Source organism: Salmo salar, chromosome ssa01 (assembly GCF_905237065.1).
Source record: "Salmo salar chromosome ssa01, Ssal_v3.1, whole genome shotgun sequence".
Lineage (NCBI taxonomy): Eukaryota > Metazoa > Chordata > Actinopteri > Salmoniformes > Salmonidae > Salmo > Salmo salar.
In genome coordinates this window covers 134,989,260-135,017,254 of record NC_059442.1, presented here as the reverse complement: position 1 = coordinate 135,017,254, position 27,995 = coordinate 134,989,260, and the positions used below count along the sequence as shown (strand labels likewise).

The 27,995-nt window shown below is 44.5% G+C and overlaps 1 protein-coding gene across 3 annotated transcripts; it reads right to left on the bottom strand.

The window, feature by feature from the left end:
• Positions 1-1,644: 1,644 nt before the first annotated feature.
• On the bottom strand, positions 1,645-27,995 carry LOC106564805 (oxysterol-binding protein 2). 3 transcript variants are annotated; one of them, XM_014131234.2, is made up of 14 exons: positions 27,523-27,995; positions 25,672-25,960; positions 17,187-17,437; positions 16,780-16,948; positions 10,296-10,419; positions 9,946-10,015; positions 9,636-9,770; positions 8,818-9,063; positions 6,170-6,290; positions 4,383-4,486; positions 3,898-3,993; positions 3,578-3,762; positions 3,161-3,381; positions 1,645-3,010 (listed from the first exon to the last, which is right to left on the bottom strand). In XM_014131234.2, the coding sequence occupies exons 2-14, from the start codon at positions 25,862-25,864 to the stop codon at positions 2,859-2,861; spliced, it is 2,067 nt and encodes a 688-aa protein (XP_013986709.1). In that variant the 5' UTR covers positions 25,865-25,960; positions 27,523-27,995; the 3' UTR covers positions 1,645-2,858. The 3 variants fall into 3 exon arrangements, with proteins under 3 accessions (XP_013986709.1, XP_013986692.1, XP_013986700.1); XM_014131217.2 differs by having other exon boundaries at positions 25,672-25,877; XM_014131225.2 differs by having other exon boundaries at positions 1,645-3,001; positions 25,672-25,877; positions 27,523-27,994.

Genomic DNA, 27,995 nt, shown 5'->3' with positions numbered 1-27,995 from the left:
ATTACACATGTTATAGTATAATTCATATGATTTCTTAATATTAAAAAAAATAAGACTTTGAAACATTTCATTGCACAGGGAGGAATCATGAAACAATATGATTTTGTCTGTACACAATTAGGCACTCAAACACCCCTTATAAAGTCTTCACATTTTGCTGCCTTAAAATACAGTACATCTAAATATTGATTCAATTGGATTTTTGTTCCTACTGATGTACACAGCCTACTTCACATTTCCAAAGTGAAAGAAAAATTATAGAATTGTCCAAATTACAAAAAAAACTAGAATGAAGATGTCCTGATTGTGTATGTCTTTAGACCCCAGAGTTAATACTTGGTGGAAGCACCTTTGGCTGCCATTACAGCTGTGAAACATTTTTAATAAGATTTTACCAATTTTGCACAACTATTAGGGCAATATATCCATACTTTGTCAAAATTGCTCAAGCTCAGTAAATTTGGTAGGGAGTCGTTGGATGGACAGCAATATTCAAACCTAGTCTTAGATTGTTAAGCATATTTAAGTCAGGACTGAGACTGGACCATTCAGGAACACTCAAGACCTAAAAGCCGATCTGGTGCGTCTTTCCCATTTACATTAACTCCTCAGTCCCTGCCAGTTACCAGCATACCCATAACATGATGCTGCCACCACAATACTTGAAAATAGAAAAGGATCAACAATACTGCATTTCACATCCAAATTACTGACCTGTATGACAAAGTGAAAAGAATAAAGCCTGTTTTAAAGAATCCAATCCAAATCATCCATTCTGTTTGCAACAAGGCTGTTAAGTAATACTGCAAGACAACACAGCAGAAATGGACTTTTTTGCCTAAATTAAAAACTACAGGCTTGGGTCAAATCCATTACAACACAACACTGAGTGAAACCCTCAGTTTTTTCAAGTATTGTGGTGGCAGCAACATGTTATGGGAATGCTTGTCACTGGCAGGGACTGGGGAGTTTGTCAGGATAAAATAAAATAGGAAAGGAGCAAAGCCCAGGTAGAAATTTAGAGGAAAACCCACCTCAGTCTTCTGAAAAGCTAACCCTGGGATAGTTTTATTATTGTGGGATGATTACACAATTTAAAACGTCAAAAACACCAGAATGGATTGATGAGTGTTCCTGACTTAAATTTACTTGAAAATCAGAGGTTTGAATATTGGTGTCCATCAATGACTCCTACCCAAATTTATTGAGCTTGAGCAATTTTAACTCTGGGCTGTGAAGACATACACAATCAAGACATCTTTGTTTTTTATTTAGTATTAATTTGGATATTTTTCTAGAATTCTCTTTAACTTAAACATGTGGATAAGGTTGTGTACATCGGTTGGAAATAAATCAAATCCCTTTTGAGATTACATTTTAAGGCAGCAAAATTAATTCACAAAATGTGAAGACTGTGCAAGGGGTGTGTAGACTTTCACTAGCGACTGTATGACCAACATTTGAGAAATCAAGACATTTGAACAAAATCAATATAATCGTGGGTAGCTTGTTACATCCTCAAAATTCCCCAAATTATTTTAGGTCTGTACTAATCTCTTGTGGACAGACACACGTAACATAACTGGTATAGATTTTAGTTCTGGGTCTCAGTGTCACGGTTGTTGGGAGAGACGGACCAAAGCGCAGCGTGATTGCATCTTTATTTTAGTGAAACAAACCAAGAAACAACCAACGACCGTGAAGTACCGTAGTGCTATATGCACTCACTCAAAACAATATCCCACAAAACACAGGTGGGAAAAAGGCTACTTAAATATGATCCACAATTAGAGGCAACGATTACCAGCTGCCTCTAATTGGGAACCATACAACTCACCAACATAGAAATACAATGACTAGAACACCCCCCTAGTCACGCTCTGACCTAAATACCATAGAGAACCAAGGGCTCTCTATGGTCAGGGCGTGACACTGAGATTATGTCTGTACAGATATTAAATCAAAAGTGCCCATAGTGATACCAGCGTCCTCTACACCTGTGTTTTCATGCACTGCAGAAAAGCAGTTTGTTACAAACCTGGGGAGTGCCTAGTTGTTGCATGGAAGGAAACATAATGTTACATATAGATATGTAAAGTATATTGGAGATACTTGAAGTAGAGAGTCATGTCTGTTCTGGTTACTCTATTTCTATGTGCAGCTTTTTGTTTCATAACCTTTCAGTTAGACAAACCTGGGGGAGCTTTATCTCCTGACATTCCTATTGGCCAGTGCAACATAAATGCAGGCCCCTATATCTCCAGCAGGAGGAACACTCTGTTCCTAACCAGCTCAGAGGAACAGGACATCCTATCCTAGCACCAAAACCCAAACTCTTTCACTTTCCTTCTGGCCTCTGCCTATTATTGTATAATATTATATACTTACGGTAGTTATTACCTTATTACCAGATCAATGGGGCACCAGGCACCACCATACATACCAGCTGAAATAAATATGGTTTTCCATGCAGTAGCTATTTTCTAACTCTTTCCCTCACACTCAAAATATTCTCTCATAAATAGTTATGTCTCTCTCACTCACACTGTTGCACACACACTCACACACTCACTCAGTGAGTAACACACAAGTGTTGTGATACAGAGCATGTTTGATTAGAGAACTACATCGGGGAGGGGGACAGATGATGTTTATATCTCAGTTCTTGAAGTATGGGAAGTTTACATTATTCTCAATGGAGGGCTCTGTCTTTCTGGAACACACACAAATACACATACACAGACAAAGAGCTGTCCACATCTCCATGCGTCTTCAGCGTGTGAATCCTCCCTCTGCTTGTCGATCAGTCCCTCAGCTCGGCCCTCCAGTGATGATGTCACAGTCCCAGGGGCGGAGCCTTAGAAGATATCAGGGCATTGGCTCCAGTCCTGTCCGTCTTTGGCCTCCCAGTATCCACCCCTGTACACGTAAGTGCTCTCCCCCGTTGAATCATCTGTCCTCCTCTCGAACCACAGTGGCTGGAATCCCTCAAAGTCTTGCCCTAAGGAGTCAGAGACACAAACGTACACAGATGTTCCTCAATATGGGTAACATTTTGCTGACATACACTGTATCACAATTGTCAAACTTTCTTTTCCTAGTTTCTATACTGTAATCTCTCTTGAGATGTCTTATCTAGTCCTTTCACTCCCCTCCTCACCTTCTTCCAGGGCCTGTGTGGCCTGTGCCTCCCTCTTCCTTCTCTCCAGCCTCTGTCGTTCCTCCAGACGCTGTTTGTGGGCGTTGGCCTCATCCCACAGCCCCGCCTCCATCAGCCGTTGGTCGGGCCTCAGGCGGCTGTCAGTGGGGGCCACGCCCTCCTCAGGCTCGTTCAGGGTCAAGGCCAGGGAGGAAAAGAAGTGCATGTTCTCAGCATTCTCCCTGGTGGGTGGAGAAGGCACTGAGGTGAGACAGATAGAATGGACAGAGAGGGAGAGGGCGAGTAGTAACGGGTAGAGAGGTGGAAGTAAGATAATGTGCGAGGATGCAAGAGGAATCAAATAACTTGTATAAATAGGTTAGCGTGCATTATGTGCGATAAGGCTGACTTCATTATATGCAGGCAGGCTGATCTTACGGAAGTGGGTATTTCTTCCACAGCAGTTTGGGCTGGAGGGTCTGGTAGACAGTCTTTTGTTTGCCCTCTGACCCGCCACATCCCCGGCTGCTTTCTACTATCTTGGCACTCTCCATCTTCTCGTCCCAGGTCCCAGACAGGATGTGGTGGGCCGTGCCCTCGCTGTCTGCTACCACACCTGTCACCTGGAGACACAACACCAGAAGAGGGAGGAGACATTGAAGATGGTAAGGACTGCCAGTTTTCTTTTCATTCGCTTTTTCAACTGTTCCGCATGCAGCACAGAGACCCAAAGGGCAGAGGGCAAACCATGGATTTACCTTGCGTGGGAGGTCTCTGGAGAAGTAACTGTAAGGGACAAACTTGAGGTGGCAGGTGTCCTTGGTCCTGTGGTTGACTATTTCAATGTCCCCAGACTACAGAGAGAAAAACACAGGCTATTTTATCCCAAGCCTCAGGCTGATGATTCTCCTAGCTTTAGCAGTATTTACATACTTTCCACAACATGCCAACATGCCTTATATCCACAACATGCAATATTTCTAGTTTATCAATGTTAGCAGTCTATCGTAATAATTTACTGTGGATGTCAATAATCATAGTACGGGACACTGTTAAGAGTGAGAATAGCAGAGCAGTGCATAAAGGGATGGAGACAAATGGGAGAAAACAGATATGATGAATATTGCCGACATAATGAGAGACAGTAGAGGAAGGCAGAAACCACGGGGCAGATTCTGCAAAACACCGCACACATCTACAAACAGTATGGACAAACAGATCAAACACAAATATACAAACACACCTGGTCAATCCACAGTTTTCCTACTATGATGTTGTGCACCGTGGAGGTGACTTTGCCCCACACATAGTGATTCCCACTGGAGTGGAACTGCAGGTGGATACAGCCTAGAGAGAAATAGATCATTAAAATAATCAGCCAGTGGAGGCTCCTTAGAGGAGGAAGGAATGGACCATCCTCCTCTGGAAATTTCATAAAAAAGAAATTGTGAAACATAAACAAAGTTATCCGTTTTAGATAAAACCATACTAAATATATTCAAATGTCACCAAATAATTGACTAAAACACACTGAAGGTGTACAGTAGCCTCAACAGCACTCTCTGGGGTAGCACCATGGTGTAGCCGGAGGACAGCTAGCTTCCGTCCTCCTCTGGGTACATAGACTTCAAAACAAAACCTAGGAGGCTCATGGTTCTCACCCCATTCCATAGACTTAGACAGTAATTATGACAACTTCAGGAGGACGTCCTCCAACCTATCAGAGCTTTTGCAGCATGAACTGACATGTTGTTCACCCAATCAAAGGATCAGAGAATGAAACTAATACAAAAAGCATAAGCTACAGCTAGCTAGCACTGCAGTGTATAAAATGTGGTGAGTAGTTGACTCACAGAGAGAGAAATACAATAGTTGAACAAATTAATTTCTTCACAAATGAAAAAGAAGCGAGAGAGAGAGCTAGCTATATTTTGTAGAATTTTTTACACTTTCACTTACTTAGCTAGGGAATGCAGCTAGCTAGTTTAGCCTACTCAAACACTCAAACACCCAACTCAAAGAGAGAAGGATGCTATGTTGGCTAGCTGGCTATGGCTATCCAACACTGAAAATCTTCCAAGTCAAGGTAAGCTTTTGGTTTTATTAATTTATTGCCAATGGGGCCTACCGGTGTAACTGCTAAACTACTTGTTGACTGTACACTGTACTGCATGATTGTAGTGGGTTTACTAAAGCGTTAGTTCTAGTAGCTATGTTGACTATGACGTTAGCTAATATGGTGACACAGCGATGTAGACTGTGTAGCAGTTAGCGGTTATGATATGAAGGTTTGGCTTAGAGAGGTTTTTTCGCCTGGTCACAGACAGCTGTTGTGTTGTGCAATGAGTGAAGTGAAATAAAAAGGTGAGAGGAGGAGAGAGAGCGTAGAATCGATAAGGAATTATACAACGAGCAAAGTGATCATGCTGTTTGTATGTAGCTGCTATGAAAGTGAACTGTGTTTACAGGTGATCAGGGGTGTATTCATTCCGTCGATTCTGTTGAAAAACATTCCTTAAATGGCAGCAAACGGAACGGGGATAAACATACCTGAATTTGTCCAATAGAAACACTCGTTAGCAACTGTTTGGATTAATGATTACACCCTAGGTCAGCTAGATGCAGGCAAGCGTGTGCAAGGCGGTATTGAATGGGTCACTGTTTGTCATCTTGATTACTCACATTTTTCTCTCGACCTGTGAACCTACATTGTAAACTTTCATTTGTAGGCTAGGTTGTAACAACCTCATGATGGGTCTAGGGAATATTTGAGTATGTAGCCTAAACCTATCAATGTTACATTGAACTGGGTGAATGGAATATGAATGGCAGTCATCCAATATGCTGTAATAGAAATAAGTCCATGCTCATTAAAAAAACATTTGTCCTCCCTAATCTTAAATGGCACTGACCACCACTTGCAAAATGTGAATTTTTTTAAATAGCTATGTGACATGCTTGAAATGCATGTGTAACCAGCAATTATTTCATATCGGAGGAACATTCATGTAGTGGGTATGCATGGCTCACCTAATGGCATGACAGAAATGTATTTCCCTCTGAACTTGCTGTCGATAGTGATCTCCTGCCACAGGGTCCAGCCTCGCTGTGACGTCACATGGTGGGCGGCGGCTGGGGGGTGGTGACTGACCTGAGAGAGCAGGAGGAGGAGGATGACATTGTCAGTACATAGGGATGTGAACACTGAAATAAAATTGGGATCCTTAACATTAAGAAAAATCTCTAACTGAAAAACAGTGTTTGTTTTTTTCCTCCCACAAAATTAAAATCACAGTGCAGTTATCACAAAAAACATTATTTTCCGTGTTATAGCCCAACTAGACGTTAAGCTATAAATGCCTAGGGAAGTTGTGTAATTTAAATAAAACCAGAGAGGAAGAGGTGAACTTTAGGCTACTTTGGTGAATTTGCGAGGCTTCCAAGACATATGCCCCTTCTCTCTCCCTCGCTCTGGCTCACCTGCTCTTTCTCTTCACTAATGATGCGAGTGTGTGTTCAGTCTTCGGTCTTGCGTGTAGAATATCCTATTCTTTGATGATAGGCCATGCTTTACTGAAGTTGCGAGCCAAGAAATTGCGAGATACTTGTTTTGATTGCCGAAAGATATGCCTAGTGAACAGTTCTGACTCAGTCTGCTTGGTGGCTGACCTGCCTATACTGTGCGACTCCCTTCTCTCTATGAAAGATGCGAGGGTTTGTGTTCTCGAAAGTATGGAAAATAATCAGTCTTCTCCGTTCCAAAAATACTGAATCTTAGCAGTCGATTCCTAGTGCAATCGAATCTTGACACTCAGAAATGAGAGTCGATGTGCAAGGAGTCGACTCTCCAGCAATACGTCATCTTCGTTAAGAGTTGGAAAAATTATAGAGAAAGGCAAGCGACAGCAGCGAAGTCCTGTATGGCAAAACTTTGAGAAGTTAAATGAGACGGAAATGAAAACTTTGCGAGGTGGAATTGACGTACAGTAATGGTAGTACAGGTGCAATGTTTAACCATCCAAAAGGGATGCACCGTGAGACCCAAAAAGATGTTGGCAGCAGCACAGCTGCTTTGTGAATTCACATGGATATTTCTGATTTTTTCTTAGCTTTTTAACGGGAAACCGATCAAAAATGGCAGTCTAAAAGTTAAGAAAAAATGTCAATTTGTCACATGCCTAGTCATTAGTTTGTGGGGCTGTAGACCTTATTCTGTCTGTCTCTGGGTCTTTCTATAAACTAGGCTACTAGTGAGGAACTTGTTACAGCATTTGATAAGTTATTGATAAAAAAAATGTCATGTCATTACATTAAGATAAAAGGGGATCATTGATATATTCAATAAAAGTCACGAGTTGATTTAAAACCTGTTTAACCCTTTATCATGGTGGGTGTCTTGATGGATTTTAACAAAATCGGGTAACATAAAACATTACTTTTCTGTCCTTGCATTTATGGCAGTGTAAGTTGTCGAAATATCATACATTAATCATTAATAAGTTAAATTAGACATTGAACTTGAACCCTGTAAGAATCCTGGATGTAGCTTTCGGACAGTTTTGAAAACAGTTTTCTTGGGCACACAAATCCGAAATAATGTATGCGATTGCAAAATCGAATGTTTCTATCCGAAAGTCATCTTTCCTTGATACTTAAAACCTAAATCCATACTGTCATTAAGGTGGTTCTTCAATAATTATTCATAGTACCTTTTGGATGCGCATTTGGTGTCCAGCTGATTAGTTACAGCGTGAAGATTCCTTCCTGATCCAGGAAGGAATCTTCCGAATGACAGTCAAGTGACAAAAAGCTGTTGTGATAGCACAAGTGCTGGAAAAAAGGTGTTCACGAAGAATGTCCAGAATATTTTGGTGTCTCATTCCTTACGCCGGTGAAGACAGTTGTGGCTGGATCCACGTTGGATCGAATATCCCTAGCGAATTGATGTTGATCATCTGTTATTTTCTGCTTGATTTAGAGCAGGGTCTCGTTAGATTTATCATGGAAAGCATCAAGGTAATGAGTTTGTGTTTTCATATGTTTTTGTCTACTGTGCGCAATTGTTAGGATAGACTCTATTCCTATGAATTATTCTGGATATATTGACAACAAAATAAATATCCTAGTGGGCTTATTCACAATATGATCTGGTAATGTAATAACAAAATTCAAGTACTGGATTAGGCCTACTACTGGAACAGACATTTCCTCAATTTGGTGCTTAAAGTTTTTGTAATTATTGTAGCCAATTTATATGTTCTTCTGCTCCCTTAATTATTAATGATTTCTTTTTTTATCTGTTTTTGTGAGAAATGTGGCCACTTTCGTTTGTTTCCCGCAACTTCAATATTGTCGTCCTCATATTAAGTGCTTGAAAAAGTTCCATCCAGTCCTTGAATTTGACTTACCAATGTCTGTATGAACCCTGCTTAAAGGATGTATAGTCCTTGTTGTATAGGTGGAGTTATGGGCCAATTTGGATATATTTTCACTTTTAGTACATGTGGAACTGCATGAAAATCCTTTTTATTTTCATTTCAAACCATTTAGAAATTGTTATCCCAATGTCACCCATTGGCCCCATTATTTATAGAAAGATCCCTCTGTGCATCTCAGACATATGTTTCAGAGAGAGAGAGAGAGAGAGTGTGTGTTTGCGTGCGTGCGTTGTGTCTGACCTGCTCGCAGATGGAGCGGTAGCCGAAGTCGTCCAGGCGGTCCAGCTCGTAGGTCTCCCCCAGCAGGGGGTTGAAGGGCTTGGCAGTGCGGTGGATGGTGGTGGAGTAGGAGGACACAGAAAAGGCTGCCACCAGGCACATCTGCTCCAGGGAGGATTCACAGCGAGCCGCCCGGTCCAGCAGGTCACTGTACTCCAGATCCTCAGTCAGACGCTGCAGCATCGACAGGGGCTCGTTGAAGTTCACCTGAGGTTACACACGCAGGACCGCACGCACACACACACACATTGGAGTTAGACCCAACTAAGTTGCTGAACTGTTGCACCATCTATAGCCCTCAAATTCAAATCTGGACTTGGAAGCCAGTTCCACTGCTTTGTTTCATTCTTCTCCTCTAATCAGGGTCTGATTTAGACCTGGGACACCAGGTGGGAGCAATTCATTATCAGGTAGAACAGAAACCATCAGATTTGAATACCTGTGCTCTATAGCCACCATGGTTATTATTTTACCCTGCTGGTCATCTATGAACCAGTCTTTAAATCTCCAACCGGTACAGCCAGAAGTAGACTAGCCACCCCTTGGAGCCTGGTTCCTGCCTTCTACAGTTTTTCCTAACCACTGTGCTTCTACATCTGCATTGCTTGCTCTTTAGGGTTTTAGGCTGGGTTTCTGTAAAGCACTTAGTGACAACTGCTGGTGTAAAAAAGGCTTTATAAAATAAATGTGATTGATTGCTAGAGCTTGCATTTAATACGCACACACTCCATAGTGCAAATACTAGTACAGACTGCAGAATCACTTCTCGTTTCTCTTACAGGCATGGGAATCTTGGACAGCTCTTTGCCGATGCAGTTCTTCATGATGCTCCACAAGTTGAGGGAGTAGTTGGGTTTGTCTGGGATGCGGCTGCGTCTAACTCTGCGCAGCTGCATGTTGTCGGAGCCAGCGTCCTGAGAACAAATACATGTCAAACAGTCAGGTAAGCTGAGGTATTTTAGGATAGATCTCACCATTAAATGTTGTATCATATAATCCCTTAGGCCCTAAGGTAAGATACAGTTGTCCATAGTTTACTACGGCTGGGTATGTAAAGGCGTGGTAAAGAGCAGAAGCCTGCAGACTCACTTTCTCGTCGTGGCTCCATTCATTATTGGGTAATCGTCCGCTCATGATACTCTGGTTACTGGCTGAGCGTCTGAAACACAAACGCACTATGACTACTGCATACACAAAACACAGTACAATGAATTCATTAGACATAAAGAAGTATAATGAATTATAGTAGCATTGTCATATTACATAGCTATATGAATTAACTCTACTTGGCCCCATGATCAGTAGAAATTAGGTCAGCGACCCTGACTAAGAAAAGAAAAGCCATATATTCTCACAGTTCCGATGCAAAATACATGAAACTAATGTTTCAACAGCAAACCTTCCTTCATCAGGGTTTCATCCCAGCGACCCCAACTGACCTGTGCTGGGTGTGGTCAGTGGCAGTCACTGTGATGAAAGCAGGGGAGTCCTCCACGGCATCAAAAAATTCTGTGTCCTCATTCTCATCACTGGCATCCCCCGCCCGCCTCCTCTCACCCCCGTCTGCCAGGGACACAAGATCATTCAAATCAAATTGTATTGGTCACATACAATTTAAGTCGGGAGTTTACATACACTTTAGCCAAATACATTTCTCCGTTTTCACAATTCCTGACATTTAATCTCAGTAAAAATTCCCTGTCTTAGGTCAGTTAAGATCACCACTTTATTTTAAGAGTGTGAAATATCAGAATAATAGTAGAGAGAATGATTTATTTCATGTTTTATTTATTTCATCACATTCCCAGTGGGTCAGAAGTTTACATACACTCAATTAGTATTGCGTTTGGTAGCATTGCGTTTAAATTGTTTAACTTGGGTCAAACGTTTCGTGTAGCCTTCCACAAGCTTCCCAAAATAAGTTGGCCGAATTTTGGCCCATTCCTCCTGACAGAGCTGGTGTAACTGAGTCAGGTTTGTAGACCTCCTTGCTCGCACACGATTTTTCAGTTCTGCCCACACATTTTCTATAGGATTGAGGTCAGGGCTTTGTGATGGCCACTCCAAGACCTTGACTTTGTTGTCGTTAAGCCATTTTGCCACAACTTTGGAAGTATGCTTGGGGTCATTGTCCATTTGGAAGACCCATTTGCGACCAAGCTTTAAATTCCTGACTGATGTCTTGAGATGTTGCTTCAATATATCCACATAATTTTCTTTCCTCATGATGCCATCTATTTTGTGAAGTGCACCAGTCCCTCCTAAAGCAAAGCACCCCCACAACATGATGCTGCCACCCCCGTGCTTCACGGTTGGGATGGTGTTCTTCGGCTTGCAAGCCTCCCTCTTTTCTTCCAAACATAACGATGGTCATTATGGCCAAACAGTTCTATTTTTGTTTCATCAGACCAGAGGACAATTCTCCAAAAAGTACGATCTTTGTCCCCATGTGCAGTTGCAAACCGTAGTCTGGCTTTTTATGGCGGTTTTGGAGCAGTGGCTTCTTCCTTGCTGAGCGGCCTTTCAGGTTATGTCGATATAGGACTTGTTTTACTGTGGATATAGATACTTTTGTACCCGTTTCCTCCAGCATCTTCACAAGGTCCTTTGCTGTTGTTCTGGGATTGATTTGCACTTTTTGCAACAAATTACGTTCATCTCTAGGAGACAGAATGTGTCTCCTTCCTGAGTGGTATGACGGCTGCGTGGTCCCATGGTGTTTAAACTTGTGTACTATTGTTTGTACAGATGAACTTGGTACCTTCAGGCGTTTGGAAATTGCTCCCAAGGATGTACCAGACTTCTGGAGGGCTTAAAAAAAAAATACGGAGGTCTTGGCTGATTTCTTTTGATTTTCCCATGATGTCAAGCAAAGAGTCACTGAGTTTGAAGGTAGGCCTTGAAATACATCCACAGGTACACCTCCAATTGACTCAAATGATGTCAATTAGCCTATCAGACGCTTCTAAAGCCATGACATGATTTTCTGGAATTTTCCAAGCTGTTTAAAGGCACAGTCAATTTAGTGTATGTAAACTTCTGACCCACTGGAATTGTGATACAGTGAATTATAAGTGAAATAATCTGTCTGTAAACAATTGTTGGAAAAATGACTTGTGTCATGCACGAAGTAGATGTCCTAACTGACTTGCCAAAACTATAGTTGTTAACATCTGGCCCAGCTGACCACTGCACTGAGGATAGGCGACACGGTCACCACCGATAAATCCATGATAATCGAAAATTTCAATAAGCATTTCTCTATGGATGGCCATGCTGTCCTCCTGGCTACCCCAACCCCGGTCAACAGCTCCGCACCCCTCGCAGCTACTTGCCCGAGCCTCCCCAGCTTCTAGTTCACCCAAATCCAGATCGCAGATGTTCTGAAAGAGCTGCAAAACCTGGACCCATACAAATCAACTGGGCTAGACAATATGGACCCTCTCTTTCTAAAATTATCCGCCGCCATTGTTGCAACCCCTATTACCAGTCTGTTCAACCTCTCATTTCGTCCGAGATCCCTAAAGATTGGAAAGCTGCCGCGGTCATCCCCCTCCTCAAAGGGGGTGACACTAGACCCAAACTGTTACAGACCTATATCCATCCTGCCCTGCCTTTCTAAAGTCTTTGAAAGTCAAGTTAATAAACAGATCACTGACCATTTCGAATCCCACCGTACCTTCTCCGCTGTGCAATCGGTTTCTGAGCTGGTCACGGGTGCACCTCAGCCACGCTCAAGGTACTAAACGATATCATAACCACCATCGATAAAAGACAGTACTGTGCAGCCGTCTTCATCAACCTGGCCAAGGCTTTCGACTCTGTCAATCACCGTATTCTTATTGGCAGACTCAATAGCCTTGGTTTCTCAAATGACTGCCTCGCCTGGTTCACCAACTACTTCGCAGATAGAGTTCAGTGTGTAAAATCAGAGGACCTGTTGTCCGGACCTCTGGCAGTCTCTATAGGGGTACCACAGGGTTCAATTCTCGGGCCGACTCTTTTCTCTGTATATATCAACGATGTCGCTCTTGCTGCGGGTGATTCCCTGATCCACCTCTACGCAGACGACACCATTCTGTATACATCTGGTGTCACGTCGGTTGAAAGGAGATCAAGGTGCAGAGTGGTGAGCGTGGTGAGCGTACATTTTATTTTTATTAGAAAAGACGCCAAACAAAACAATTAACACTACCCAACAAACCGTGAAGCTAAAGGCTATGTGCCATAAACAAAGTCAACTTCCCACAACACAAGGAGGGAAAAGGTACCTACCTAAGTATGGCTCCCAATCAGAGACAACGATAGACAGCTGTCCCTGATTGAGAACCATACCCGGCCAAAACATAGAAAATAAAGAACATAGAAAAAGGAACATAGAATGCCCACCCTAGTCACACCCTGGCCTACCCAAAATAGAGAATAAAAAACCTCTTTATGGCCAGGGCGTGACATCTGGCCCTTCTTTGGACACTGTGTTAACTAACCTCCAAACAAGCTTCAATGCCATACAACACTCCTTCCGTGGCCTCCAACACTCCTTCCGTGGCCTCCAACACTCCTTCCGTGGCCTCCAACTGCCCATAAACGCTAGCAAAACCAAATTCATGCTTTTCAACCGTTCGCTGCCCGCACCCGCCCGCCCGACTAGCATCACTACTCTGGACGGTTCTGACCTAGAATACGTGGACAACTACAAATACCTAGGTGTCTGGCTAGACTGTAAACTCTCCTTCCAGACTCATATCAAACATCTCCAATCCAAAATAAAATCTAGAATCGGCTTTCTATTTCGCAACAAAGCCTCCTTCACTCACACCGCCAAACTTACCCTAGTAAAAGTGACTATCCTACCGATCCTCGACTTCGGCGATGTCATCTACAAAATAGCTTCCAATACTCTACTCAGCAAATTGGATGCAGTCTATCACAGTGCCATCCGTCTTGTTACCAAAGCGCCTTATATCACCCACCACTGCGACCTGTACGCTCTAGTCGGCTGCATATACTACATCGCTACATATTCGTCGCCAGACCCACTGGCTCCAGGTCATCTACAAGTCTATGCTCCGCCTTATCTCAGCTCACTGGTCACAATAACAACACCCACCCGTAGCACACGCTCCAGCAGGTATATCTCACTGGTCATTCCCAAAGCCAACACCTCTTTTGGCCGCCTTTCCTTCCAGTTCTCTGCTGCCAGTGACTGGAACGAATTGCAAAAATCGCTGAAGCTGGAGACTTACATTTCCCTCACTAACTTTAAACATCAGCTATCTGAGCAACTAACCGATTGCTGCAGCTGTACATAGTCCATCTGTAAATAGCCCACCCAATCTACCTACCTCATCCCCATATTGTTTTTATTTACTTTGCTGCTCTTTTGCACACCAGTATCACTACTTACACACTATCATCTGCTTATCATCATCTGCTCATCTATCACTCCAGTGTTAATCTGCTAAATTGTAATTACTTTGCTACTATGGCCTATTTATTGCCATACCTCATGCCATTTGCATACACTGTATATAGATTTTTTTTCTTCTATTGCATTGACTGTACACTTGTTTATTCCATGTAACTCTGTGTTGTTGTTTCTGTCGCACTGCTTTGCTTTATCTTGGCCAGGTCGCAGTTGTAAATGAGAACTTGTTCTCAACTAGCCTACTTGGTGAAATAAAAAAATTAAAATAGTTCAAGAAATTTGTGGAGTGGTTGAAAAACGAGTTTTAATGACTCCAACCTAAGTGTATGTAAACTTCCGACTTCAACTGTACACATGGTTAGCAGATGTTAATGCGAATGTACCGAAATGTTTGTGCTTCTAGTTCTGACAGAGCAGTAATGTCTAACAGCAGTAATGTCTAACATTACATAGCCCGTCTGGTGTTCAACCTTCCCAAGTTCTCTCACGTCACCCCGCTCCTCCGCTCTCTCCACTGGCTTCCAGTCGAAGCTCGCATCCGCTACAAGACCATGGTGCTTGCCTACGGAGCTGTGAGGGGAACGGCACCTCCGTACTTTCAGGCTCTGATCAGGCCCTACACCCAAACTAGGGCACTCCGTTCATCCACCTCTGGCCTGCTCGCCTCCCTACCTCTGAGGAAGCACAGTTCCCGCTCAGCCCAGTCAAAACTGTTCGCTGCTCTGGCACCCCAATGGTGGAACAAGCTCCCTCACGACGCCAGGACAGCGGAGTCAATCACCACCTTCCGGAGACACCTGAAACCCCACCTCTTCATGGAATACCTGGGATAGGATAAAGTAATCCTTCTAACCCCCCCCCTTAAAAGATTTAGATGCACTATTGTAAAGTGGTTGTTCCACTGGATATTTAAGGTGAATGCACCAATTTGTAAGTCGCTCTGGATAAGAGCGTCTGCTAAATGACTTAAATGTAAATGTAACAAGTAATCTAACAAATTCACAATGACTACCTTATACACACACAAATGTAAAGGGATGAATAAGAATATGTACATATAAATATATGGATGAGTGATGGCCGGGCGGCATAGGCAAGATGCAGTAGAGGGTATAGAATACAGTATATACATATGAGATGAGTAATGTAGGATATGTAGACATTATTAAAGTGGCGTTATTTAAAGTGACTAGTGATTCCTTTATTAAATCCATGTATGAAATGTATTAAAGTGGCCAGATATTTGAGTCTGTATGTTGGCAGCAGCCACTCTGTGTTAGTGATGGCTGTTTAACAGTCTGATGGCCTTGAGATAGAAACAGTTTTTCAGTCTCTTGGTCCCAGCTTTGATGCACCTGTACTGACCTCGCCTTCTGGATGATAGCGGGGTGAACAGGCAGTGGCTCGGGTGGTTGTTGTCCTTGATGATCTGTTTGGCATTCCTGTGACATCGGGTGCTGTAGGTGTCATGGAGGGAAGGTAGTTTGCCCCCGGTGATGTGTTGTGCAGATCGCACTACCCTCTGGAGAGCCTTGCGGTTGTGGGCGGAGCAGCTGCCGTACCAGGCGGTGATACAGCCCGACAGGATGCTCTCGATTGTGCATCTGTAAAAGTTGTGAGTGTTTTAGGTGACAAACCAAATGTCTTCAGCCTCCTGAGGTTGAAGAGGTACAATTGTGCCGTCTTCACCACGCTGTCTGTGTGGGTGGACCATTTCAGTTTGTCCGTGATGTGTTCGCCGAGGAACTTCAAACTTTCCACCTTCTCCACTACTGTCCCGCCGATGTGGATGGGGGGGATGCTCGCTCTGCTGTTTCCTGAAAAATCTCCTTTGTTTTGTTGACGTTGAGTGAGAGGTTATTTTCCTGACACCACAGTCCGACAACTCACCTCCTCCCTGTAGGCCGTCTCGTCGTCGTTGGTAATCAAGCCTACCACTGTAGTGTTGTCTGCAAACTTCATGATTGAGTTGGAGGCGTGCATGGCCACGCAGTCATGGGTGAACAGGGAGTACAGGAGAGGGCTGAGAACGCACCCTTGTGGGGCCCCAGTGTTGAGGATCAGCGGGGTGGAGATGTTGTTTCCTACCCTCACCACCTGGGGGCGGCCCGTCAGAAAGTCCAGGACCCAGTTGCACAGGGCGGGGTTGTGTTTTGTGTTTTTGTAGATCTGATTTTCTAACCTGAGTGCGTGTATGATATAAATGAAATTCTGAAAGACAAACCAGCGACATAATCACACTGATACAGTGCCTACTTTGCGTGCAGTGCCAGGGATGACCAGAGGAGGGCCAGCTTCTTGTGAGATTCCAATCCATACCAAGCAATAAACTGCATCAAACTACCTTCACAGTAAGAGCTTAAACCATTGACAGTGTTTTCTAATCAGTTGCACTATCAAATATGAGAGAACAGATTGCTGTGTGTGTGTGTGTGTGTGTGTGTGTGTGTGTGTGTGTGTGTGTGTGTGTGTGTGTGTGTGTGCGTGCCTCTGACCTGGGTGTGTGCTGGGAGCCTCTCTCCAGGCCCTCTCCAGGCTGTTGTGCTGCTTGGCTAGCTGTTCAATAGTCTCCTCCAGGTGGTGGCGCTGTTCTCTCTCATACTGCAGGGCTCTCTGCCACCTCCGGCTGTGTGTCTCTGCTACGTCCAGGAAGTCCCGACAGGCCTGCAGCCACAGAGGTGATAATACATCCATAACACATCTACAGAGCTTAGCTACACCACACAGTCAATATGTAATAAACACTTCTATTGATCGTGGTATTGAGAGTTTATATTGTTGTATTGATTAAAGCATTAGATTGACTAATAGCATTGGTCATACAGAAAGATCGATTGAAGTAGCCAGTAGGCGTTGTACTGAAATGTTAGCAAAGTGTTAGCAGCAGTGAGTCGGTCCTCACATTGATCATAGCATTGGAGGTGATGCGGAAGAGCGTGGCACGCTCGTTGACAGTCTTGAGTTTGTCGGTGCCGTCGGTGGCCGTGCGTAGGTCCTCGAGCTCGCTGAGGGATCGCTGCAGGGCGGTGCCGTGTTTGCCGATTAGCTCGTTGCAGGTGCTCAGGTCGTCCAGCTTACTGGCCAGTGTCTTCAGAGCCCCCTGGGTCAGGGCCCGGTCTGGCTGGGGCACGGGGGCCTCGTCTCCAGAGTCATCTGCAGACCAGCCACGGTGGAAGGCAGAGTCAGAGAGCACTGAGTTACCATGCATTCAGGCATTTGCTTACGAAGCCAGATTCTTAGAATAGCACTTATAGCTTGATTCAGTCAGTAAGTGGAAGACATTATGATTGATTTTGAGGGTGGAAAGTGTTATTTTCTTTCATGCCGTAGGACGGTCACACTCATTTAAGTTTCCATTATGTTCCAAGAAGGTGAGGCATAGATACTGTGGACACTTATAATTGTGACGCACTCAGATATAAAACAACTTCACACTGACAAATAGACATGGAGACAAAGGAAAGGGAGGGATCGATGGAGAGCTATTACGTGAAGTCATGTATGGGAATAGATGGAGAGAGTGTGAGGGATGGAAAGATATATTAACTCTACACACTGTCGTTGCCCCCCCCCTCATTCCCCCTTGCCCTCGCCAGCAGAAAGCTGTGAATGACATTTCCACCGTTGCCGTGGAAACACAGGCCCATGCAGTTGCAGGGTTATTTTTAGCAGCGGGAGGGAGAAAAAAAGATGACGCACTTCACTTCCCTCTGCTCCTCCCCGTGTTGGTATGAACAGGGCCATCAGTCACAGGCAGCTGAGAGGAAATAAATAGGCCCGTACCAGCAGAGACAGACATATTCCTGGGGAGGGATCATTATATGGACCTTAAGGAACCCAGAGACAGGGAGAAAGGACTTCTCAGTGAGAGAAAGAGCAGCAGTGTTACAGACATCTCAGAGCTCCTGGAGTCTGGTGTCTGACCACCCGCCACGGTCACCTAGGTCACCCCGACCCTGCCATCTGCATCCGACAACAACAACAACGTCACCTGGAGTCTACATCATTGACACCTCAGAACTCTTACATACTAATGACACTACAAGTGATATCTACAAATAACGTTCTAAAACCATGACACTTTAAATAGAGAGATATAAATAGTAGGCTACTCATTTACATGGGGATATTTCTACAACTGGGTCAAACTGTTGTGGCTCTAGTGGTTGTGAGTAAATTTGATCATAAACAATGTAAATATCACAAATGCCTACAGTAGATCCTACTGGGCCAAATCCATCAGCTCCTGCATTTGCCTGCTTCACGTGACACATGCATTCATATATACGCTACAATCTCCCATTCAGGCAGGTAGGTTTTCTGAATCTAGGCCAGTGTCAGGCAGAGCAGCCTTGGAGCTCCAGTGCACAGTGAAGTACTCCCATGGTGTCCAGATCACCAAAAAATGAACATGGTCCAAGCACACCAAGACAGTCGTGAAGAGGGCACGACAAAACCTATTCCCCCTCAGGAGACTGAAAAGATTTGGCATGGGTCCTCAGATCCTCAAAAGGTTACAGCTGCACCATCGAGAGCATCCTGACGGGTTGCATCACTGCCTGGTATGGCAACTGCTCGGCCTCTGACCGCAATGCACTACAGAGGGTAGTGCGTATGGCCCAGTACATCACTGGGGCCAAGCTTCCTGCCATCCAGGACCTCTATACCAGTTGGTGTCAAAAGAAGGCCCTAAAAATTGTCAAAGACTCCAGCCACCCTAGTCATAGACTGTTCTCTCTGCTACCGCACGGCAGGCGGTACCGGAGCGCCAAGTCTGGGTCCAAGAGGCTTCTAAACAGCTTCTACCCCCAAGCTATTAGACTCCTGAACATCTAATCAAATGGCTACCCAGACTATTTGCATTGCCCCCCCCTCCATCTTTTACGCTGCTGCTACTCTCTGTTATTATCTATGCACAGTCACTTTAATAACTCTACCTACATGTACATATTACCTCAATTACCTCGATTAACCGGTGCCCCTGCACACTGACTCTGTACCTGTACCCCCTGTATATAGCTTCGCTATTGTTATTTTACTGTTGCTCTTTAATTATTTGTTACTTTTATTTATTTTCTTTCGGTATTTTTCTTAAAACTGCATTGTTGGTTAAGGGCTTGTAAGTAAGAATTTCACTATAAGGTCTTCACCTGTTGTATTCGGCGCGCGATTAAAACGAGAGAGTGAAAACTTCAGGCATCTGCATTGGTCCGATGACCCATATGCAGCACAGTGGGAGAGAGAAAGATAAAAGTGCCCAGGAGACATCTCTCTCTCACACACACACGTACCTCCGACAGCTGCTCGGCATGGTACTGCTATGACGCCAGGTAGTTTACAACTGCATCTACATAGTCACCAAAACAAGTCTGTATGAATAGGCACACCCCTGCTAAGACACAAACTGTGATAACGTAGTCTAAATGGACTGTGAGAAATATCTGCGATACAGTAGGACAGGAGGAGGGCTGCATGGTATGTGTGTGTGTGCGCGCAATCGTTAAGTACCCATCATCACTGGCATGTGTCATGTGTGGGTGTCAGAGGAAAACACGTCAGCAGATAATTGTTCGAGATGGCCCTTGTTGGCCCTGATTCTGAGACATCTCACTATGATCCACCCCTACAGCTGATGGAGAGGGAACCCACAATAGGGACGGCGACAGAAAAGATACCAGGAAGAGGAGAGACAGCTACTGTTACTAGAATACAATAAGACCCTGACAGGTGATGGAGATTGCAGCAGAGCTACCATCCAGTTTAACAACTGGCGTGACAATCTATTATCACCTATGATGTCATTACTGAAGACCTCTGTAGTTATAATAAGCAAATCACCCAAAAGCCGATCACACACACACATAGTCCATACAATCTCTCGCTCGCAAGTACGCTCGTACACGCACACACAAATGACTTCAGTAAACCCCAATCTGGTGAACTTCTGATGGGACAAAAACAATACCAGAACAATATCAGTCACTGTTAGGATGTACAACTCCTTAATATGGTGGCAGCTCTTTACTGGTGCCCAACCTCATTGACTAGGGAATTAGAGCAGAAACCATTAGACTGATACTGAATTAAAATCCACAGCTTTGGTAGTGTAATGTAGCTAGTTATCTTTCAGTCGGTCAACTCAGTATAACACAGCTTTGGGAGTGTAATGTAGCTAGTTATCTTTCAGTCGGTCAACTCAGTATAACACAGCTTTGGTAGTGTAATGTAGCTAGTTATCTTTCAGTCGGTCAACTCAGTATAACACAGCTTTGGGAGTGTAATGTAGCTAGTTATCTTTCAGTCGGTCAACACAGTATAACACAGCCATGGGAGTGTAATGTAGCTAGTTATCTTTCAAGTGGTGAACTCAGTATAACACAGCTTTGGGAGTGTAATGTAGCTAGTCATCTTTCAGTCGGTCAACTCAGTATAACACAGCTTTGGGAGTGTAATGTAGCTAGTTATCTTTCAGTCGGTCAACTCGGTACAACACAGCTATGGGGAGTTTGCGCACTAGCGCCCTCTACTGAAGAACATTAGAATCATGCCTGACAAGGCCAATGAACACCCTGCCTCACCGGAAGCCCCGCCTTCCACAGGTGATAAACCCACTTCAGGGTCTACAAATTCAGAATGCTCACGAACAACCGGTTGTTCTAGTCAGCGGTTGGTTCACCTCCATCGTCCTGAAGGACGAGTACTGTCATGTGGCCATGTATCCCCCTCACAGGAAAGTTCCTGAGGTTCCATTTCGAGGCTGTAGCCTACGAGTTCTGTTCCTCCCTTTTGGGATTTCCCTTTCGCCTCACACTTTCACTAAAGTTGTGGAGGCGGGTTTGGCACCTACGCAGAGTCTGCGGCTCAGTATATTGGACTACCTGGTCAAATGGCTGGTGGTAGCAGAGTCGAGGGAGTATGTGGTGTTACATGCATCATTGCTGGTTTCCCATGTTCAGTCTCAGGGTTTCATAGTGAATCAAGAGAAGAGCTGTTTGACTCCATCTCAGCGCATTCCGTCTCTGGGTCTCAAGTTAGACTCAGTTGAGAATCGTGCCTTCGGTTTCCGGTTTTGCTTGGTCCAATTTTGGCTAGGTCACCTAGTGCATTTTCACCAGTGCCTGCACCTATTAGGGATGATGGCATCTATGATAGCAGTGGTTCGCTATGGGCTGTTGCGACCCCTCCAGCAGTAGGTGATAGACACTCTCTTGGACGTTTTGCGCCATCTAAACCGCTCACCCCGTCATGCCTACAGGCTCGGTGGAGGGACCCGTGGCTGTTGTCACTGGGGGCCCCCATGGTTCGAGTTATATCCCTCAAGGTGATCATGACAGATGCATCCCCTCGAGGGTGGGGAGCTTAATTTGGGGATTGTGGACAGGGTCGCAGAGCATACTGCACATCAGTTACCTGGAGCTTTGTCCTGTTGTTGGCCGGCCAGTAGGTGCTGGTGAGGACCGACAGCGGGACAGGTCAACAGATAGGGAGGGGTGCGTTCTCGCTCCCTCTTATCCTTAGCTCGCTCCCTACTGCTGTGGAGCGGTGCACACTTTCCCTCGCTCCGGGCGACGCATCAACGCGGATGCGAATCTGATATCTAAGTTGGGTGGAGGGGGGTCCAGTTCTCGGGGGTCTCCCAGATATGGGAAATGTTTGGCAGGGTCGATATAGACCTTTGCGTATTGTCGGCTGTTTTTCTCAATAAGGGACCTGAGTATTCTGCTGGGAACTAATGCTCTCGCGCACCACTGGCCTTGGACCCTCCTTTGCACGTTTCCCCAAGTCAACCTGATTCAACCCATGCTGGAGAAGGTGAGTCTGGAGGGCTTGTCGTTGATCCTTGTGGCTCCACGTTGGCCCAAATGACCGTGGTTCACGGAGATCATTTGCCTTTTAGAAGGGGACCGGTGGCAACTCCCATTGCGCAGGGACCTGTTGTTCCAGGCACATTGGCAGGTCTGGCACCCGCAGCCAGATATTTAGAGTCTGGGGGCTTGGCCCCTTAAAAGGTCCAATCTGATGGCAAAGGGATTACCTTTGAAAGTTAACACTACTATACAGTCCGCAAGGGCACCCTCCACAAGAGGGTTGAATGGGTATAAGTGTTTGAGCTTTGGTAACAAAATAAAGGAATTGTTACTTTTCAGAGCTCTCTAGTGGACATTTTTATGTTTCTACAGGGGCTTTTCGAGCAGGGCAGTTCATTCTCCACCCTGAAGGTGTATATGGCAGCTATTTCAGCATATCATGTGGGAATCGATGGTGCCACTCCAGGGGCTCATCCCCTGGCGGTGCAGTTTAAAAAAAAGAAGTTGTGAGCTGTCTGAGGCCGGTTTGTAAACCTATTGTGCCCACTTGGGATTTGGCTTTGGATGTGCTGGGTGAGCCCACTTTCAACCGATGAAGTCTGTATCTGAAGATCCTCTCATACAAGACCCTCCTGCTCATGGCTTTGGCCTCGGCAAACGAATTGAAGTTCTCCAAGCATTATCCATTCACCCCTCCTGTATGAAGTTCGCCCTTGGCAACTTGAAGGTGACGTTGCGTCCTAATGCGGCCTTCGTCCCTAAGGTCATGACTATGTCCTACAGGTCTCTAGCTTTTGAGCTTTTCGCTTCCTCGGTATGCTTCTGAGGAGGTTACATGCCCTGTGTCTGGTACAAGCGCTACGCATGTACATTGACTGGTCAGGGGTGTCCGTGACTTTTTGTCTGTTTTGCTAATCTGACTCATGGTAGACTGCTTTCTAAGCAGTGTCTCTCCCACTGGATTGTGGAGGCCATTTCTCTGGCATATGATAGCAAAAGGCAGGGATTACCTAACGGTGTACACACCCACTCCACCTGGGGTCTGGCAGCGTCTTGGGCATTGTTTAAAGGGTTGCCTGTAGGAGATATTTGTGCTGCGGCGAGTTGGGCGTCACCACACACTTTTGTTAGGTTTTATTGCTGGATGTCACTGCCCCCAGTGTAGCCCACAGTATGCTTACGGCTGGGGCAAAAGAGGGTCATTAAGCAGCGTGCAGATTGAACAATACCCAGGTACTGCAGGTTTTCCTGTCGGGCTCTGGGAGGTCTGCAGTGGGCCATTTAATTTGGTGTCCGCTGTGGTCGGCTTAGGGATTGATTTCACGTCCCCATAGCTATGTTGTACCGAGTTGACAGACTGAAAGGGAAGGTACAGTTATGACTATGACTATTGTTCCCTGAAGGAGGGAAACAAGGTACAACATCTGTTTGACCCCGCACCGCCTAGTTCTGGGCTCATTGAAGAGCGATACTGAATTGAAGGAATCTGTGTGGAAGGCGGGGATTCCGGTGAGGCACGGTGTTCATTGACCTTGTCAGGCGTGATTCTAATGTTCTTTAGTAGAGGGCGCTAGCCCGTGAACGCCACATAGCTGTGTTGTACCTCGTTTCCCTCCTTCAGGGAACAGTTATAGTCTTAACTGTACGTTTACTGACATAACCATTATTGCACCATCAGTGTCCACTGTACTGTAAGCACTTTGAGCCATGGGGAAATGTAAAACCATCTAAATGGGCTCAGACCCTTCAAATCCTGTTGACTTAGCCTAGCTTTATTGCTACATATGTTTGTTTGGCCGCATGGACCCTAGCCACTTGCCTGGCTGTTATTGTAAATAATAATTGACTAGTTAAATAAAAGGTTGAATAAAGAAACAAAGGACTTTAAAGTTTGAACCCATGTTCATAAACACACAAGCATACGCAGACAAACCAACCTTCCAGAGGGTAAGACTACTGGGGACAGAGGCAGAGGCCCACCCCTCTCCTATGAATGCAGAGCCTGAGAAAAATCTGTCATAAACCCTATCTGTAGAAAAACATACTTTACATTTAATAGACCTATTACCACCATCTGTCATATTTAGGTCAGTTCAAATCAATAAGGAGGAAAAAGAGAGAGCTTCGACTCAGCATTTCCACCAAGAAAAGCGAACATATAAAAGATGCCAAATAACAAAGTAGCAGGTAAATCACACTTGTCCCATTGTGCAGCTGAAAAATTAAATAAGGGGCCCAATGAGGTTGATTGGTGTTCAGCTCATCAATCTTGTAACACACTACTGGGAAATCTGTCATAGTTCATAAACACACACACTAGTAAAGTCCCATACAGAAATAAGCCTACCCCACTTACTGTCAAAGTGAATTAGCATGAGGACAAAAGAAAAACACCTTACATTACAACACAGGGAACACACACACACACACACACACCCCTCCACTATAGCTTACTTGACATTTCTGTCCTCAATATAATTATAGCAGGTAATCAATACTTACAGAGGAAAATTCATTACAGAGGCTGCATTCAATCTCTTTCTCTTCTCCTTACAGTGCAGACGGAAAGAAAATTCTCTCAATGAAAATATGAAGCAACCCTCCCTCTTACTCCCCTGCCTCTCTCTCCTTCACCTTCTCTTGCTTCCTCCTCTCTTTCACTCTCACTCTCCATAGCAGAGTGGAAGGAGGAGTTAAAATGCTGGAGGATCACTTCATTCAGCTCTGGCTGTCGTCATATTCAGAAAAAAGGGAGGGGGAGGGAGGAAAATAGAGAGCAAGTATGTGAGGGAAGATGGAAATTAGATGTGAAAGAGTGAGTAAGAGAGAGAGAGAGACTGGGCCGCCATTACAAACTGTACCCTTGCACCATCCTTGGCAGTCACCCTCATTTCCACATGCCCACGAAGTGCAAATCAGAGACCTGGACTGAGACCAGCAATTGGTGGAGACAAAGCTCAGAATTAGACTGTTCAATCAAGCCAATTTATTTTAAAGGACCCTAGAGCAGTGTGCCCACTTAGCAATGCAATGTGCAGAAAGGCCACATGATAGCACTGGAAGATTTTAAGAGAACAGACAACAAACCACCAAAGTAAAATTAAATTTAAATGTTGCATTATATATAGAGAAAACAGGGATACTTGTTCCATTTGTTTAGCAAGTGCACCACCTTGTGGTTGATGCACGAATAACACTGGTAACCTTGACATTGAATACTACACTACGATTTGTTTACCTCAGGTCCTTAACCCTATAATTTTCAGAAAAGTAGTGGATGCTTTAAAGGTTAGTCAACGTCGCAATATACATTCTCGCCTTGAATGAGAAGAAAGCCCAAAGGGCAAATATCCCAGTGAGTTTCATATTGGTTTGATATAACTTTTTCATCATTTATAGTCCATTTTCTTTCAACAGGGTCACAAATCACTGTGTTCTGTACAGTAGTACGGCCACAATTCCTACAGTTTTGTCCTACTTTCGTTATTTCTAAATATATACAAAGCTAAGCATTCTTTACCCACTCTCCCATTTAAAACCTCCCAATCCACCCAAATATGATTTTCCTCTTGCTCGCACCTGATTGGTGCATCATGTGAGTGGTGTTGGCCTTAGCCTGTTGGAGAGCCGAGACCCAGCGCTGACTCTCCCCATCGGAAGTGGCCTTCAGGTGGTAGTTCCGCCCTCCGCTGGTCAGCACCAGGTGGCAGGTGTCACCCACCTCAATGTGTGCCGTCGCCAGGGTGATGGTGCCACGGCAAGTGTGGGCCATCTCTGCCTGAGTCCTAATGCACAGAGACACATTCACACACAGACACACGTACACACACAGAGACAGGGGAGAAGAGGCTGCTGACTAAATCTAGTTCTACAGAGACAGAAATGATACATAACAGGGCATGCATACTCTCGCACACACACAAATCCACACACATGCAATTGTTTAATATTTCATAGAAGTATCCCACTTGAGCATAGCTGAGCAGTGCTTGGAAGTGTGTTCGTGTGTGCGTGTCGGTGCAATGTGCATGCGTTGGTCAGGGCATAAACTCTTTATACAGTGGTAGTACTCGAGAGTACAGTTACATAAACACACATGCCACAGAGGAGAGTGGAAAGAGAGGGAAAGTAGAGTTGCATCTACAAAGGAGCAGTGCATAAAACCCATTAGGCTCTATAAAAACACAGTGAACACAACAGCTCCTCCATTAGGCTCTATAAAAACACAGTGAACACAACAGCTCCTACATTAGGCTCTAAGTCTAATGTGTTCAAACGGTATGCGCCCCACAGCCTTGGGGAGGCTACAGCTGCTGGAGTATGTCTGTGGTACTGAATGACTGAATGGAAGTTTTTGCATTCACCACCAGTCCTTGCCTCTATGCTTTTCATTTTCTCTATCTGTGTCCATCTCTCTTTGTTGTGAATGACATAACAGCAGAGCTGTGCATTCCCACCCGAGACTGTAGGGCAGCCTACACACACACACACACACACACACACACACACACACACACACACACACACACACACACACACACACACACACACACACACACACACACACACACACACACACTTCTGACTAATGCCTCACAATTAAAGTGCATAACACTGACTGACATCACTCACTATTAACTGGTTTTAGGGAAATGTGTCTAACAACTGGCCATTACTGAATCAGCGGACCACACTTTCACACATTTTTAAAGCATCTTGATGCATCAGGTAAAACATGTCATACATTATCATCATCATAATGAAATGTTAGGACCTAAATAGGTCCCCTACTTGTTACATAGAGCATACTACACTACATACAATGACAGTCGTTCCTGGAATAGAACCTATCTAGGTCTAAATAAAATGTTCCAAAATATTATCTAGAAATCTAAAATATTATTCACAGGTTCATCTATAACAATTCTCTACATGACATTTGCAAAAATATCAATGACTACATCATATGGGCGAAAATCTATATTCACTCACTCCGTTTCTAGCTAGGTAGATATTTTGGGGGGTTATGCTAATTGTGTCCAGCTAGCTCATTCTGCATTTATGCCATGTCATTGACTGTGACTAGAGAATTACCTTCCTGTGGGAATGGGAGGGGATGAAGTTCGTGGCATGCAGTTCTTAATTGCCACATAACGTTATCTAAACAGATAAGATACTTGTTTTGATGAGTAATATTGGCCAACCTAGCTAGCTAGCTATGTTAGTTAAAAAGTCACGGCATTTATATACATTATGAACGTCAAGCACATTCTATAGACTGTCAACTACATGTTTAATCTAAAATAACAGTCACTGTGGGATTGCTTTGAAACTGCACTTGATTTTGCTAGGATTAATGCAGTGCTAGCTAGCCTGATTTGACATCTACAGTAGATAGCTAGCGCGTAGCTAGATGCTAGCAAATATTACCTGTAATATGACAGAAGGCCGTTGCTAAGGACGAACCACCGGCGTTGGTAGCCCTTCAAGTAGTTTGTCCATTTATACAGCCAGCCTTTGTAGGTATCAGACCCCGCAGGTTGCCCCCCTGAAGAAGTAGGGGAAGGCAAACTCTTCACCGGTTCACTCATTTGCCCCACTGTCAGCAGTAGATGGAATCAACACAGCTGTAGCTTGCTCTGTGTGGAGGGATGATACAGCTAGCTAGCTTGCCTATGATTCATAGTACGAAAGACCAACACCGCACCTGCTTTACCCATCATGTAACGTTAACGCCGATGAGGTAACCCACTGTAATAGCTATTAGTCGTTCAGCTAGATAGAGGGGTTGCCACTGCGTTGGAGAGCGTGTTTTTAACCTTCTCCTCCTAACCTAACCTAGTTGAGCCTTCAGCACTGGTCCTGATTAGAGTAAGGGGAGTGTGTGACGTAAATAGTGGCAG